Source organism: Sinocyclocheilus rhinocerous, unplaced genomic scaffold, assembly GCF_001515625.1.
Source record: "Sinocyclocheilus rhinocerous isolate Xijiao unplaced genomic scaffold, SAMN03320098_v1.1 scaffold115, whole genome shotgun sequence".
In the NCBI taxonomy this organism is placed as follows: domain Eukaryota; kingdom Metazoa; phylum Chordata; class Actinopteri; order Cypriniformes; family Cyprinidae; genus Sinocyclocheilus; species Sinocyclocheilus rhinocerous.
In genome coordinates this window covers 3,330,956-3,347,621 of record NW_015650001.1, presented here as the reverse complement: position 1 = coordinate 3,347,621, position 16,666 = coordinate 3,330,956, and the positions used below count along the sequence as shown (strand labels likewise).

Below are 16,666 nucleotides of genomic sequence, written 5' to 3'. Positions count from 1 at the left end.
GATACCCAACCCTATCATAGACTCTGCATATTAAACTGGGATAGGGGAAAGATTTTAACATCTAATTATACAAGTTTAACTTTTCTGACTAACAAATGGCAGTGGCAGGTCGTCCAATCAGATAGATTTCTCCAAAAACAATCGTATCTTGCTTGCCAGGGTGTTCTATATTAGGCTCAAATGGTGGAAAATCTCAGACAGGAAGTTTCCATTTGGTCTGCTGGTGGTGAGGGTCTGTCCTGAGTGGCTTGAGATGTGGAAACAGAAGGCTTGCTGAAAAATGCACAATGTGCAGTACAGCAGCTCACCACCCCAACACACACACACACAGCATCTAAACAGTGGCTCTATCCATTAATACACAACCTGTCATGCATGACTAGCACTCATTCAACCAGTTATTGTACTCGGTTGTGGTGCGAACGGATCATAGAAATCATAAAAGGAGAATAAAGCCCGTATACAAAAGACTGTTGTGTCTTAGCGAGAGAAAACTCAACAGCCAGTCTGTGTTTGCATGTTATCCTATATCTTGAATTCCCTGTTTTAAACACTGCACCTGCACTAGTTTACAGTTTTTTTCAACTGCTTACACACGTTTTCAAAACTTTGCCTCTTTTTTTTCAAAACTTTACACACAAATACAAGAATTGCACACACAAAAAAAATGAAGCAATGCATTCAAAATATCACAAACACATCTCAAAAGCAAACATTTGCAAACACCTTTGCCATAATATTAATTCCTGTTAGGTTTTTGTGTGTTACACAGAGAATTGTGTGTTGTGTTTTGCAAAAAGTGTCTTATGAAATTGAAAACTGAGTCAAAGGCCGAGAATTAGTGTTTTGGTTTTGCAGATTTGGTGTGTGGTTCTGCTGTTTGAGTGTCAGGTTTTAGAAATTGTGTGACAAGTAAAGATTTTGTGTGTAAGCAGTTGAAAAAAAACTGTAAGCAACACTTTAGTTTTCTGTAAATACCAGCCGTAGTTTCAATGTATCTGATGGATTATGTCTTAAAACAGGAAGTTTTAGCTCGTGGCAGGCTCTTGCCTGGGGTAACACAAGGGCAGGAAGCTAATCGAGAACAATGTAACGTCAGGATGAAAGCCGAGATTTTCTTTCTCTTGATCTAATCGTACAGTCAAAACAAATCACTACATGGCTACATAAAGAGCTTGGATTTTAAAGAAAAACATTTAGTGACGCCACATGTGGTGTAGCCAGGAAGAGCGAATGCTACAACGCTAATTTTGTCCCATTAGCACAAGCTGTCTTAAAATGGAAGTTTTCGTCAGATAAGCGTTCCTTAAAAGTATGTTTGACATCTCAACATGGTACTATTCACTTGCATCATAACTTTGATACAAGTGATCTTTTTGAAGCTCTTGAGAGGGGCTACTTCCTTTTCTGTGTGGAAGCATAAATCTGAATGAAAACCTTTAAAGAAGTCTCATATCCTTTGGATGGCAGCCATGTGTAGACTTCAATCTGTGGTATCCCTCCTCAAGGATATCCTTCCCATGACCTGCCAAACTGTCTCCTCTGACGGTAGAGGATATTAAAAAATCCTTCATAAAATTTCCTAATTAATAACTTTGTGTGATGTGGATGTGTCGAGATCTGGGCTGTTGACTGAAAGGCTGTATTTTCAAACCTCACATGAACTGTCTATCAGCACTGTGACTTTGAACAGGGCACCTAAAGAGATGGTTCAAAAATTACATTTCACTCAAGATTAAATTTGGATCTGTTTATCATACAAGGCTATCGCATGGCTTCAAAATGCAAAAAACTTTAGTGTCATGATGTGGACCTCTTTTATGATTCCACTGGTCCCTATACATTTTTATTGAATGGAAAAGAGCAGCATGAACATTTTGCTAAATCACTTCACATTCAGGTTCTGTATGTTTGTTAACATTAAGTAATGCAATAACTAACATTTATACATGCACTACCTTAAAAAGGGTTAGTACGATTTCTTAATGTTTTTGAAAGAAGCCTCTTCTGCTCACCAAGGCTGCATTTACTTGATCCAAAATATAGTAAAAACAGTAATATTGTGAAATATCACTACAACATTGTTTTCTATTTCAACATATAATTTAAAATATATTCCTTTATTCCTGTGATGCAAAGCTACATTTACTCCAGCCTTCAGTGTCACATGATCCTTCAGATTCCAGATTTTCAAATAGTTGTATCTCGGCCAAAGATTGTCCTAACAAACCATACACCAATGGAAAGCTTATTTATTCAGATTTCAGATGATGTATAAATCTCAGTTTTAAAAAATTGACCCTTATGACTGGTTTTGTGGTCCATGGTCACAAATCATTCTAATATGATGATTTGCTGCTCAAGAAACATTAATTATTATTATTACTATGAATGTTGAACAGTGTTGGGAGTAACGCATTACAAAAGTAATAATATTATATAGACCTACCACGTTACCCTCCACTGGATGTAGAATGAGCAGCATTAAACTACATTTTGGCATTTTACAATACTTATGTGGATATTTTGGATGAAAGTAACTCAAAAGTAACTCAAAAGTAGTGTAATGCATTACAATTCAGAGACAGTAATATTGTAATGTAACTAATTACTTTCAAAAGACAGTAACTAGTAATATATAATGTATTACATTTTGGAAGTAACTTGCCCAACACTGATGTTGAAAACAGTTATTCTGCGTACTATTTTTGCTAGTGGAAATTGTGATACATACTGTTCCGGATTCTTTGATAAAAAGATCAAAAATACAATATGTATATTTATATTGTAAATATTATTTTTTTGTAACATTACAAATGCCTTTACTGTCACTTTTGATCAATTTAATCCATACTTGCTGAATAAAAATATGAATTTCTTAAAAAAAAAAAAATAGACCCGTAACTTTTGAATGGTACTGTATTTTTTTGCAAGTTGTGTGAATTAAAAAGGATAAAGTGTTACCGATAACTCCTTTTGCATTACACAAAAATGCAAACATATGTTTGAAGTGACATGAAGGTGAACAGATTACACAAATTGTGATTGTTTTTTTTTTTTGTGAGTGTGAACTTACTCCAGAGTTCTGTGTACTGTGAGTCGCTTTAGTTAAAAATGTTAATAGAATATGACTGTATATAATATAACTGTAAATATCTCATCACATCTAAATTATGCATTGAACTACAGCTGCCCAGCATCTTACACACATGCTGGCAGTTTATAAAGTGCTGCAAAACACACAGCTGGCCTTGTGCTGTTCTTCCCATGGTTCTCCTGGGGATATCCGACATGTGCAGCCTTGTGCAGTGTCCGTACATGCACAGCCTAGCCCTAGAGAGAAACCAGCATGAAGTCTCACCCCAAAACATGCTTCAGTGATTGACAGGTGCTATAATGTTTAAGATGTGACAGTAAAGCTGAAGGGAATTAAATGCTGAGGATGTAACATCAGTGTACTTTCAAACTAACCTTAGGCCTCTGCAACATAAACCCAGGCTGTGGCATTAGCATCTCAGGAAGCACTGCTGCAGGGGTTGGAGTCAAATGACAGGGGTGTAGAAGATAATTACCACAATCTCACAATGCAGTGTGCAGACCCAGGGCTGATGGCTCTCATGCAGTCGGTAATCAGCCTGTCATGTGATTTAGTGGCCAGATTAATGAGATGATGGTGGATACTGATACAGACATTAAGCAGTCACGGTGGTCTGTTCCGGCTCAAGGGCTGATGGGAAGCTTTCATGTGTGTCCCCTCAGGCCTCTCCAGCGGTCTATCACACAGCACAACTGCGTCTTCTCTTTTCTGACTCCTGCGTCAAACATAATCGCTGCCTTTCAGAATTAGCCAGTTTGGGTTCTGACATGCTTGAATGTCAGGATTCGATTTGTGGAATGGGTCTGTTCGGATATTGAACCTGACAGGTGGTTCCTTTCTGTGGTGGGGCTGGTCAATATATAGCAAATCATTTTTGGAATATTTGCGATAAGTTTTTGACTTCTTTACTTTAAAAAAATTTGAATATTGCAATGATTTTAATGCAGTTTTTAGTATGACAGTTCAGTTTTTATTTTGAAGTTGGCAACTTGGCATGAAATGAAAATGTACCATCTATTCTCTAAATGCATTTTATTGAACTTTTTATGAATGATTCGTTCACAACTGTCATTCAGATGTCGTTCACATCTGAAAATCCAATCAACAACCGATGGACACTACCAAAACCCTGCATAAGTCGTTGCACTCAGGTATATGTTTATTACAATACAGAAGAAAATATGGAAAAAATGTTTTGCGAATTTATAGACTATATGCTTGGCAAGTTTTCTTGCAGCTACACTGAACAAAAAAATGGGGTTTAAAAAAAAAAAAAAAAAACGTTTTGGGATTGTACACCTCCCTTTAAAGTGAGGCCTGATCCATGTCTCAGACCAAATGTGTGCTGATGACTCTTCCCATGATGATCAATATCCTGCCTGATCGAAGTGTTGCCCAACCACCTGTGCATGCATGCAGCTAACCATGCCAGTTTAACCATTGGAAAAGTTTTTTTTTTTTAATTGGTAGTAAATAATTACAAAGGAATGGCAAGTAACACATTGATTTAAACATGAAATTTTGACGTAGACTGAAATAGTATTTTCTTCTAATATATACTCCAATAATCTTTGAAAAATCACTTTTTACAGTGTTTGAGTAAGTTCAAAACAGATATTCGTTTGCATCATCATTAAAATTGTGAATTACAAAAGTCTCTGTGTGGCATTTATACAATTCTTTAGTGTGTTGGTGTTTATTGCTATATATTATATAAAACAATAAAATAAAATAACGTTTATTAACATCAATACTACTTTATCACTATTTTTTCATTCACTTAAATCTACTTTGCACTGGCTATTTGGACCTACTTTCGAAATTACATGCCACTCTAAAAAAATTCAGGTGACCTGTTACCACAACTTAAATAAATGCATGGGTTCAAATTAAAAACCTTTACATCAACTTTAATTGATGTAATTATTGTCTAATTTAAACTGTTTCTGCGTTATAGGGATAGTTCACCCAAAAATGAAAATTAGCCCATGATTTGCTCACTCTCAAGCCATCCTACGTGTATAAGACTTTCTTCTTTCAGACGAATATAATCAGAGTTATATTAAAAAATGTCCTGGCTCTTCCAAGCTTTATAATGGCAGTGAATGGGGGTCGAGATTTTGAAGCCCAAAAAAGTGCATCCATCCATTATAAAAAGTGCTCCACACAGCTCCAGGGGGGTGAATAAAGACCTTCTGAAGCGAATCGATATGTTTGTGTAAGAAAATATCCATATTTAAAACTTTATAAATTGTAATTTCCAGCTTCTCCTAACTGTTGTATGCACGTTCAGGAGAGAGTGGCGTTCCAGCGGATGACAGGATGTAGGCGTAACACAAATTAGAAGTACAAAATGAGGATTTGTTAGTGTTACAGGAACTTAATTGGTTGTTGGTTGAACATAATTTCATTAGAAGTTGTCATAACTCAAAACGATTTATGCAAACTGTTCCATTCATTTTTTGTTGTCACAAAATTTTGAGACTGATTAAATTTCGACCTATAGAGCCCAGCCCTTGCCTGTGGTGGAAAACCATTGGCATGGCCCGACAGGGGTGTCCTCAAAGCTGGGGCTTTGCCCCTGTCTGCCCTGTAATCTCACAGTCATCACACGGCACACATACTGAAAAGCCAGTGATGATATCAGTCCACATTCCTCTTCAGCGGGCAGAAACTTTCTCATGGACAAGGAGAGTGTTTAACTTTCCACCATGAGCTGCATACGCTGGGTTCTTTCTTGTCTGGTGCTGCTGATAAGGAACTATTTTGATGAGTTTAAAGTTTAAACTTTCACTCAGGTTTTGCTAGATTTAAGATTTATGAACTTCTGTTTGACTGTGTGTTTCTGTGATTTATATTTTTCACAGTAGCTTCCATCATCACTCCATCATGGGAGCTTAAAAGAGTGGTGTGCTGTGTTAAATCTGTTATGTTAAGAGTAACCAAGAACAGATCTGGAGGCCTTCCCGAGGGGTGAATATATATCCCAGAATGACTACCTTTGCCTCCATGTCACTCCCTAGACAGGGCAAGGGCTTTTTAAATAAAAAATGAGTTGCAGAAGAATATCCAGTGTTTGTAACTGTGCCTCTGCTGAATCAACTGCACCAAAGCAAAATAAATAAAATTTTCATCTGATTTATGAGTTTGAAGTCGGAATTGAATGTGATGAGATATGTGAAATAATGCGAAGACAATAAACTTGTCTTTCTATTGTTTTGTCTTCACTGGATGCATGCAAAAGCAAAAACACAGATGGACCATTGTAGTCATGTATAATTGACTCTTATGAGCTATTACTCAGTCAAAAAGACCCACAAACTGACAAGTTATTGTATGAGTCAGTCTTACTCATGAATTACTTGTTAAGTCCATCAGAGCAGTTTTTGATTTAACATCTGACTCATTTATGACGTTGGATGTTTACTGTATATGACAATTTTGAAGATAGTCATAAAAAAAGTTGTACAAATATGTATATATATATATATATATACATATTTGTACAACTTTTTTATATATATATATACAGAATTCTGTAGAAAAGTTTTAATTTAATTGTTGCTTAATATTTGTTTAATTGTATTTTTTAACAATCAGGAGTCATTAGGAGTCATTCTCTGCAATATTTATAAATATTAAACTATTTTACTCTTTTAAATAAATTTTTAAACAATAAATAATATCTTAAGTCATATTAAATTACACTGAACAAAATTATAAACGCAACACTTTTGTTTTTGCCCCCATTTTTCATGAGCTGAACTCAAAGATCTAAGACTTTTTGGATTATCTCGGCAAAGGAGAAGTGCTCACTAACACAGATTTAGACAGATTTGTGAACAATATTTGAGAGAAATAGGCCTTTTGTGTACATAGAAAAAGTCTTAGATCTTTGAGTTCAGCTCAGTTTCACTTTACATTTACACATTAGGCAGATGCTTTTATCCAAAGTAACTGAAGTTGATATAAAAGACTGATAGCATGAAGACCTGACCTGACCTCGGCCCAAAACGCACAAACAGTCTCAGGTTGGATAGTAGATCACTATTCTGTAGAAATGCAGGCTGCACTGAACTGACATCTTGACAAGCAGTATTCAGTGAATGGAAGAAAGCAGAAAGAGTGTTGGTTTAGTACTCTTCAGCTGCTGGTTGCATGCTGCAGTGATCTGGAAAACACTCTGCTCAGGCTGTGTGGGAATATGCAGCGGGAAGACACACTGATGATGGCCTCTCACAAAATTCCTGCTTCGCCACAAAGCAGCACTTTTAATGAGAGGCTAGTGTAAAGCCAGTGGCTTAGGCTTAATCTATTGACAATAAACTTTTCCACCCCCACAGTACAAATGTTTATTAGTCAGTTAAGTGGATCTGAGAATGTTGAGTGAATGCAAACATATGAGAAAACGGTTGTTTATTTACATTTTATGGTTTCCTCAGCAGCAGGAAGGTTTACTGGCTTTTGGGGCTCTCAAACATCTTGTGGTGATTTTAGACTGCCATCTTGTGGCTTAGCAAGTACGTTTAATTAGACATTAGGTATGTTCAAAATGGCATAATATATCGTGCATGCTGCAGTAAGTGTAATGCATTTCTACTGAGCAAACGTTTGTATGCAAAAGTGGGTTTATAAATGTATAACTTTCATTGGAGTTAAACAACCATTTAAAAGTTTTATTTTCATTTTTTAAATTGAAATCAATACTTTTATTCAGCAAGGATGCATTTCAAGTAAATAAATAATGCTTCAAATTTCAAATAAATATTGTTCCTCAAACTTTATGTTCATGGAAAAAAATCAAAAAAGAAAAACACTTCCACACTTTCCTCACTTTATTACGCAGCACAACAATTTTTAAATAATTATAAGAGTAAATATTCCTTGAGCAGCAAATCAGCATATTAGAATGATTTCTGAAGGATCATGTGACACTGAAGACTGAAGTAATGATGCTGAAAATTCAGATTTACATCACAGGAATAAATTACATTTTAAAAAATATTCAAATAGAAAACAGCTTATTTCAAATTGTAATACTATTTCACAATATTACAGATTTTACTGTATTTTTTATTAAATAAATGCAGCATAATATACTTCTTTTAAAGAAAATAGTGTATATTATAAATAATTACAGTAAATTTAAATCTAAATATAATAATTAAAAACAAATTATTTTTAAGCAAGCTTGGTGTTACTGAAGTATTAAATGTAAATTTTTATGTGACGTATAAATGTGTTACTAAAAATAGCTTTTGTTGTTGTGTGGAGCTCATGACAATATTGGCAAGAAAAATCTATCAGAAAAAAATCCTTATTGTTGAGCCATGAGACAGTATACAGCATATATTGTGCAGTATGCAGTGAGCAATGCGCTAGTGTCCCATTCCCTACATTAGTCATTAACCTTATCAGCACAACAAAGCCTCAACTTTGAAGGGTAACTGTTTGAATTTGGGATTTCCTGGGACACTGTGCAGTTCTTTTGAGAATTCACCTCTCTCTTCATCTGGTTTTCTCTCTCTCCGTAGCTGGCAGGTCTAGGGAGAGGCAGGCAGCATGGCTGAACCCAGACGCGACAGCACCAGCAGCCTGCAGCGTAAGAAGCCGCCATGGCTAAAACTGGACATTCCCACCGCTCAGTTGTCCGTGGACGAAGTTCCAGCTTTTGTTCAGGTACAAGCACCGTTATCTACCTCATCTTAAGTGCATAGTGCACCTCTGGTTTCCAATCCTGTCCATGTCTCTCTTTTGCAGCCCGTGAAGAGGCATGGTTTCCATCGCAGCGTCAGTATGCCTGTGGAAACATCTCATCTCCCCTCTCCTCCACGTGATCTCTTTGACCCCCGGCGAGCTGCTTTCCAACGTCAGTCTTCAATCACACAAACCATCAAGAGGTAGGAGAGGCATTACATGTGGCTGTTACTCACATCTGCTCTTAAAAAGCCATTAGGTTTGAGATTCACATCTTTTCCAAAGGTCGAACTCTGTTCTGAAACCTAGTAAGCTGTCTCAATAGACATTTTAAAGCAAGACTGGTCCAAATGGTAGTACAAGACAGCTTGTTTTGGCAGCATTGCGTGTGTCCTTTGAGAAGTCAATCACATAATGCAATGAGACAACCTCACTAAATGCTGGACGAAGTGAGAAAAATGTCATAATATTTATTAATATATATTTAATTCATTAAATTTCACAGAATGTCTGTAAAAACAGTTTTTTCCCTAATATTTGTATGCTATTATGTTTATGCTTTTAGAGTGACAACCCTTACGAAAATTAACCATGGTTTCTATCTGAGTTAGGATGCTACTTTAAAGGGATAGTTCACCCAAAAATGAAAATTCTGTCATTAATTACTCACCCTCATGTCGTTCCAAACCAGCAAGACCTTCGTTCAACTTCAGAACACAAATTAAGATATTTTTGATGAAATCCAAGAGCTTTCTGACCATAAGGACATTGGTAAAATAGTCCATTTTACTATTGATTCAACCTTAATTTTATGAAGCTACAAGAATATTTTTTGTGCGCAAAGAAAACGACTTTATTCAACAATTTATTCTCTTTGTATTCTCTTTGTAGTTCTACATGCAGTCAGTCTTTGACGCATGTACTTGACAATTCTTTGTGCACAAAAAGTATTCTCGTAGCTTCATAAATTTACAGTTGAACAACTGATGTCACATGGACTATTTTAACAATGTCTTTACTACCTTTCTGGGCCTTGAACAAGTCAGTTGTGTTGCTGTCTATGCAGGGTCAGAAAGCTCTCGAATTTCATCAAAAATATCTTAATTTGTGTTCAGAAGATGAAAGAAGGTCTTACGGGTTTGGAACGACATGAGGGGGAGTAATTAATGACATAATTTTCATTTTTGGGTGAACTATCCCTTTAAGATACATTAGCAAAATTTGGTGAAATTTCACAAGCAAAAAAAAGGTATGTTATCTATTATCAATATAGAGAACTATGAAGCACAGCTGAAACAAACCAAACAACTTTTTGTTACTCAACTCAGCGATCTGCATGACCGACTTGCACGCATTGCTAAATATGTGTGTGAAATTCCCAATCACATGTATTCCTATTGAAATGACTAGATTTCGTATATGTGAAAATTCGTCAAACAGCGGTGAATGTAACCAATTCTTTAGAATGCAGCTCACTGCATTTTGGAACAAAGCTAAATGACTACACCAGCATTCATTTCATAGCATTTTAATCTTGTTGTAGGAGTTTTAATTGGATGAATGCGCATTAATGTAGCCCATGATCCTGCATACTTTGTTCTCGATCTTGCATCTGTGAATAGAGTGTGATTCTGCAGTCAACACTGTAGCACCTTTCTGGTTGCAAGCCAATGTTGCCAGGCTTTTTTATGATTTGTTTGCTGAGATTGTTTTGAGTTGAGATGTAATAGGAATGTGCATGTGATTCCTGTGCCGGAGGGTTTGAAATTCCTAATTTCATGGCTCCATAAACCGAATCTGAAAAGAACTAGTGTTTGTGGGCCTGTTTACATGGTTTCTGTGTAGACGACTTGTTTTGTGTATGTCTGTGCATCCTTCTGTGTATGTGTGACTAGCACATGTGTCTCACTCATATGCTACTCATTAACTCTTTACACTAGTTTGCTGATAATGACCTAACCCTTCTGCTGGAATACTCTGCTTCTGCTCATCTTGCTCTCTGGCTCTTGTTGATCTGTTTTCCAGTTCTTCTCCTTCACTCTTTTCTTTTTCTCTTTTTCTCTTCTGCTTCTTTTCCTCGTCCTGTTCTTCCTCTCCTGCCGCCCTCCATCCTCCCGGGCCGTCCACAGCAGCAGGAAGGTGCACTTTGAGAGGATTAACACTGTGCCCATTAAGGGTCACCGTGCAGGGCGGCACGGTTTCAGACGGCATCAGTCCCTCTCCAGAACCCTGCTCAGGTACAGCGGAGCGCAGGAGGCCTGGCGAGGGAGCTCTCACACACAACAAACACACAAGGGAACCTGTTCACGTGGCACTGTACCATCTCTCGCTCAGTCAGCTTCAGTATTACAGTTGTAATAGTAGTTGTTCCCATGTGAAAGACCATCCATTGTCATTTACAATACATACTCACAGGAAAATAAGGCACACAAGCTGCCACTAACTAATCCTATATGCTATTTAACTACTAATATGTACACTTTAGGTAGTAATGTGTAGCTTTATAGTACTAATATGCACCATTTAGGGGTAATAAGGTACAGCCCCAGTGACAGCTTTTGTATATTTTTTTTGCTGAGCAGCATTGTGATGTAATAATATAATATTGATAGTAACATTTTAAAATTGTTATTGTCAGACCTAAAAAAAAAAAATCATGGAAATTGTTACAATCTTAAGTTGTGGGAAAGTAATGGAACTTTCTACTGTATAGTGGATATTTATTTTCCTAGTTATGAAAAAGCTGTTTGTGAATGCAGTCCAATCTGCAGAATCTTAAAAATAAAAAAAAACTCTTATTCCGTAATTACAAATCACTGGAAAAGTCATTAAAAAAATTGTGGAAATGTGTTTGATTCCAAAGAAAATGTTAAAATAAACAGTTTAAGCAGTTTAAGGTTTAATATATATTTTATGTACACTACGTTCAAAAGTTTGGGTTTAGTTTTTTAGTTTTTAATTGATACCTTTATTCCACAAGGATGCATTTAATTGACTAAAAGGCATTTAAGACATGTATAATGTTACAAAATATTTGTCCTTTTGAACAATCCATTCATTAAAGAATCCTAAAAAATTTTTTTTTTAAAAATCACAGTTTCCACAAAAATATAAAGCAGCACAACACTGTTGAAAGCAGTTTTTAACACTGATAATAAAAAAAAAAATGTTTCTTGAGCATCAAATCATCATATTAGAATGATTTCTGAAGGAAGTGACACTGAAGACTGGAGTAATGATGCTGAAAAAATTTTGTTTTGTTTTCACAGGATTAAATAACATTTTAAAATGTAATGAAATACAAAAATATTATTTTAAATTGTAATGATATTTCACCTCTTCTTTTAAAAACAGAAAGAAAAAACCACAATGACCCCTAAATTCTGAACTGTAGTTTAAAAAATGTGTATGCTGTGTATTTTTACTGCTTAAGTATTGGTTTGTTAGCTTAGCAATATGCTACACTGGGAACCCTGACACAAACTCAGACTGGTTTATGACAGTTTTTGTATGTCTTGAGGTTTTCATCGGGTTCCGGCTTGTAATTAATGGAAACATATAGAATGAATGAAAATTTGAAAGCAGTTGTAAGCAAACATGGTCCTTCATGTTTGAGTCAGAGCAACAGTAAGCATTAGCTAAAAGAGACAGCACTGGCTAGCACATAAAGTACAGCCTTGTTTACTGGTCACTTTCTGGTTTAATGCCTCACAGACCTCCAGCCAGAAACTGCCAGAGGTCACCCATTGTGGTGTTTGAGTCTATAATCTTTCTTTCAAAAACTTTATTCACTTCACCACACCACTATTGGAATCGTTCTCCCTCAGTGCATGTTAAATTGGGAATGATTTTGTCTGAAATCACTGAATGTTTGTGAGTTGTTTTGTTTTCACATGGTTGTGATTCTCAGCAGTTGTCATGCCGTTCATGACTTCAGTCTTCAGTCTTTTGTTAGGTACAAATGAGGATTCTTAGCGTGACATGCTTTCACTGTCTCTGACCGTTACGATTTCAACACGGCTCATTGTTGCCATTCTTCAAAACTGAATTGAGCTTATCACAGAGAACATTCCAATACTTCATACCGCTATATGAGCCCACGGCACATTCATCTTCAGTTTTCTTGTGCGGTTTGACACTGTGCCCAGACTCTTTCAGATGAAACAGAATAAGCCACAATTTGAGTCATGTTTGTTGCCATCCCCTGTGAGTCAGAAAGATGAGATTAGATTGCTCTCTGTGTGGTGTGATGCTGATCCAGGTGTTCTAGTGAACAGTGTCCTATTTATAGACACCCAATGTAGTTCATACTGGAGATATACAAACCAGTGTTATTTTAATTTTATTTATATACCATTATAGTATTTATTCATATTTTACAATCACGTATGTGACCCTGGACCTCAAAACCAGTCATAAGGGGCAGTTTTTTTAAATTGAGATATATATCATCTGAAAGCTGAATAAATAAGCTTGATGTATGGTTTGTTAAGATAGGACAATATTTGGCCGAGATACAACTATTTGAAAATCTGGAATCTTGAGGGTGCCAAAAAAAATCTAAATATTGAGAAAATCAGATCAGAAATACTTTATTAATCCTCGGAGGGAAATTAAGTTTGTTACCGCAGATCCAAAACACCAAGATAAAAATACAAATAAAAATCTATATGCAAGAAATAAAAATAAAACTACTAAGATTTAAATAACTATACAAGTAAAAATATAAAATCGCCGTTAAAGTTGTCCAAATTAAGTTCTTAGCAACGCATATTACTAATTAAAAATTAAGTTTTGATATATTTACGGTGGGAAATGTACAAAATATCTTCATGGAACATGATCTTTACTTAATATCCTAATGATTTTTGGCATGAAAGAAAACTCAATCATTTTGACCCATACAATGTTGGCTATTGCTACAAATATAACTGTGTGCCTTATAACTGGTTTTGTGGTCCAGGGTCACAAATACAAATGGAGGGAAATACAGTACATGTATTATTTACATCATATACATCATATAAGCATAGTCCAGTCTTGAGGAGTTTATTGTTGATCTAAAATATAATTTGTAAATATATAACTTCCTGGACTTCACAATTTCCAAACATACCACTTACAAAAAAAAGTACTCTGATAACCATAGTTTCTGCTAAGATATCATGGTTATTTATAAAAAAAAAATTTAAAAAAAAGAAGTAATCTCAACTAATCTCACTGTCATGAAACAAGAAATAAAACATAATGATAGAAAAATTCTGACACTGAATGGGCTCCCATATTAATTATTATCAATTATTATTACTTCAAACCAGTATATTGATCATTTCTTTATTGATATGTTTCTTTTTTATTATTTGATTAAAGAATAATACAGTGGTATTAATAGTAGTAATGATATTAAAAATGAATAAAATATAATAATAATAATATCATTATTATGCATTTAGGTGTGTTTCCTTAATTTATTCTGCCTGTTCTTTAATGAGCTAATGCACATACAGTTTAATGGTTAATAAAAAATATTTATGGCCAGTATATTTTCTAAAGTTACTGGCTATTGGCAGGTGTGGTAAAATGTTTTAGGCCCTGACTATAGCACAGTGGTGATTCATTCTGTATCTCAAAACCACTCCTGTTCTTCAGAAAATATCAAAATCTATTTATGGATTCATGACAGTAACAACAACTCTAGTAACTATGATATTTTGGCAGAAACTACAGTTACCATGGTGCATTTTTGTAATGGACCACCCCAGAGTATTTTTATTTAATAAAATGTGATTATTTTTGTGGGCGAGGCTGCAGTTTGCTGGACTGCTGAACTTTCTGTTTTTATTTTATACTGGTTTATATTGATTCATCAGTTTGACTGAAACACGAGTCATAGTTGAACTTGAAAACATGTCAGCCGTTTGACATTATGAAGCAGATGTTTCCCTAGTTTTTCTTTTTTTTTAATGACACAGCCAAGCAGCTGTGCAGACGGGTCGGACACCAGCCTAATGTTCCTCAGCGTGTATGTGCGCTTGGTTTCATTTTTGTGACAGGACTTTACTCTAAAGCATGCCTGGGCATGCCCCATCTCTATTTCCTTAGAAGTTTGTTAGAGTTACCTCACCCAAATTTCCTTGATCTCATTTGTACCCAAACACACATTTGTGGAAACTACCATTGCGGTGTCCAGATATTGTGCAAGAACATGCTATAGCGCACAGCTGCAGGGAAACACGAGAGAGTCAGGGATCGCATGTGATCTGTGGATGAGCGAGCTCAAGCTGAACAAGGGTTGTGTCGATCGTTCTCAGGGGCACGGCGGACTGGTTCGGGGTCAGTAAGGACGGCGACGCCACGCAGAAATGGCAGAGGAAGAGCCTGCGACACTGCAGCCTGCGCTACGGCAAGCTGAAACCTCAGGTGATCCGTGAGATGGAGCTGCCCAGCCAGGACAACATCTCCCTGACCAGCACAGAAACCCCTCCGCCTCTATACGTGCCCTCATCTCAGCATGGCATGCAGAAGGTACAGTAGCAGACGTTATCACTGGAATACTTTGTGTGCACCTGATTTTCTTTTTAACGATGCCCTCTTGGTTCAGATTGTGGACCCGCTGGCACGAGGACGTGCGTTTCGCATGGTGGAGGAGGTAGATGGCTACAGTGTGCCTCAAACTCCCATCACCCCCGGCGCGGCGTCCCTCTGCTCCTTCAACAGCTCTCGCTCGGGCCTGAACCGCATCCCACGCAGACGCAAGCGCGAGTCTGTGGCCAAGATGAGCTTCAGAGCGGCAGCAGCTCTGGTCAAGGTGAGCAGCATCGGACCCTGTGTTTCAGGTGACTTTGTACTTTTCTGGAAATAACAGACTAGTTTTTGGTCTGGTTTGGGCCAGAGGTCAAGTCATTTGTGTAGCGCTTTTCACACAAAGCTTTGCAAAAAATTATGATGTTAATGTCTATAACATTTTAATATCTTCATGCCTTCTTAGTCAGATTTAGCAGGTCAGAGCTGGAAGATGATATAGTTTACATCTTGTGATGATACAAGCAATCAAGCAGTTGAGATTTGCTATATAGTGTGTATCACTCTGCGTGAGTAGGGGAGCGCGGGGCGCAAAGTAATGCGGAGTTAATTGTAACACACGTGGTTTGAATATTTCCACATATGCTAGCATAACAAAATTTGCGGTAATTACTAGTTGCCATATCAACACTATATAGAGAAAAAATTCAAAAATCTTTTTGAAGATATCACTGAACATTTATTTTAGTATAGTAAAAGTAAATTTCTGGCTCAGTTTTTCTCAGTTTTTAGTATTCATTTAAAATGAGGCAAGTCTGCTATTATTTTAATCTCCAATCTGTCATTTAACACTTTAGATGAGAAACCACGAGAAACAGGTGAATAAAGACTGACATTCAATGTTTAATGTTCAGAAGTTATTATTTCAAGAAACGTAAAGCATTTTGGCTTCGTGTATGTGGGCCGTCCCAAGCATGGTTGCAATGTGTTCGTTGTCAAACCCCAAAATCAGATTATTTTTCATTCTTAAAAAACTGCATTATTTTATTTGAAAAAGTGAATCATTTTATTTTATTGGCAAAATATTTTAGTTTGTCTTGTATATATCAGATAACATTTTAAGCTGTCATACGGTCATGTTACAACGTGCCCCTCAGATGTTACAATGTACCCCACCTATGGGGCATGTTGTCACATTTCACTTCCATTTTTTGAGGGTAAATAAAAAAAAATGTATGCACTGTAATTATGAACAAAGCAACGTATTTGTACTAGACAAATGTAAAACTATTGTGGATAAAAAATGATACTCTCAACCCCTTGTGGATTTACACAAACTGAGAAAGTCAA

At 36.3% G+C, this 16,666-nt stretch overlaps 1 protein-coding gene across 2 annotated transcripts in view; it reads left to right on the top strand.

The window, feature by feature from the left end:
* The window catches only part of LOC107711277 (inactive rhomboid protein 1), a 60,665-nt gene that overhangs the window by 27,207 nt on the left and 16,792 nt on the right, over positions 1–16,666 (top strand). Inside the window, exons 2-6 of one of the 2 annotated variants that reach the window (XM_016516247.1) lie at positions 8,632–8,776; positions 8,858–8,997; positions 10,924–11,031; positions 15,106–15,319; positions 15,396–15,602. In XM_016516247.1, coding sequence (XP_016371733.1) covers positions 8,660–8,776; positions 8,858–8,997; positions 10,924–11,031; positions 15,106–15,319; positions 15,396–15,602 — 786 coding nt within the window. In that variant the 5' untranslated portion in view covers positions 8,632–8,659. The remainder of the gene's footprint in view (positions 1–8,631; positions 8,777–8,857; positions 8,998–10,923; positions 11,032–15,105; positions 15,320–15,395; positions 15,603–16,666) is intronic. The other variant, XM_016516248.1, reaches the window with a different exon arrangement.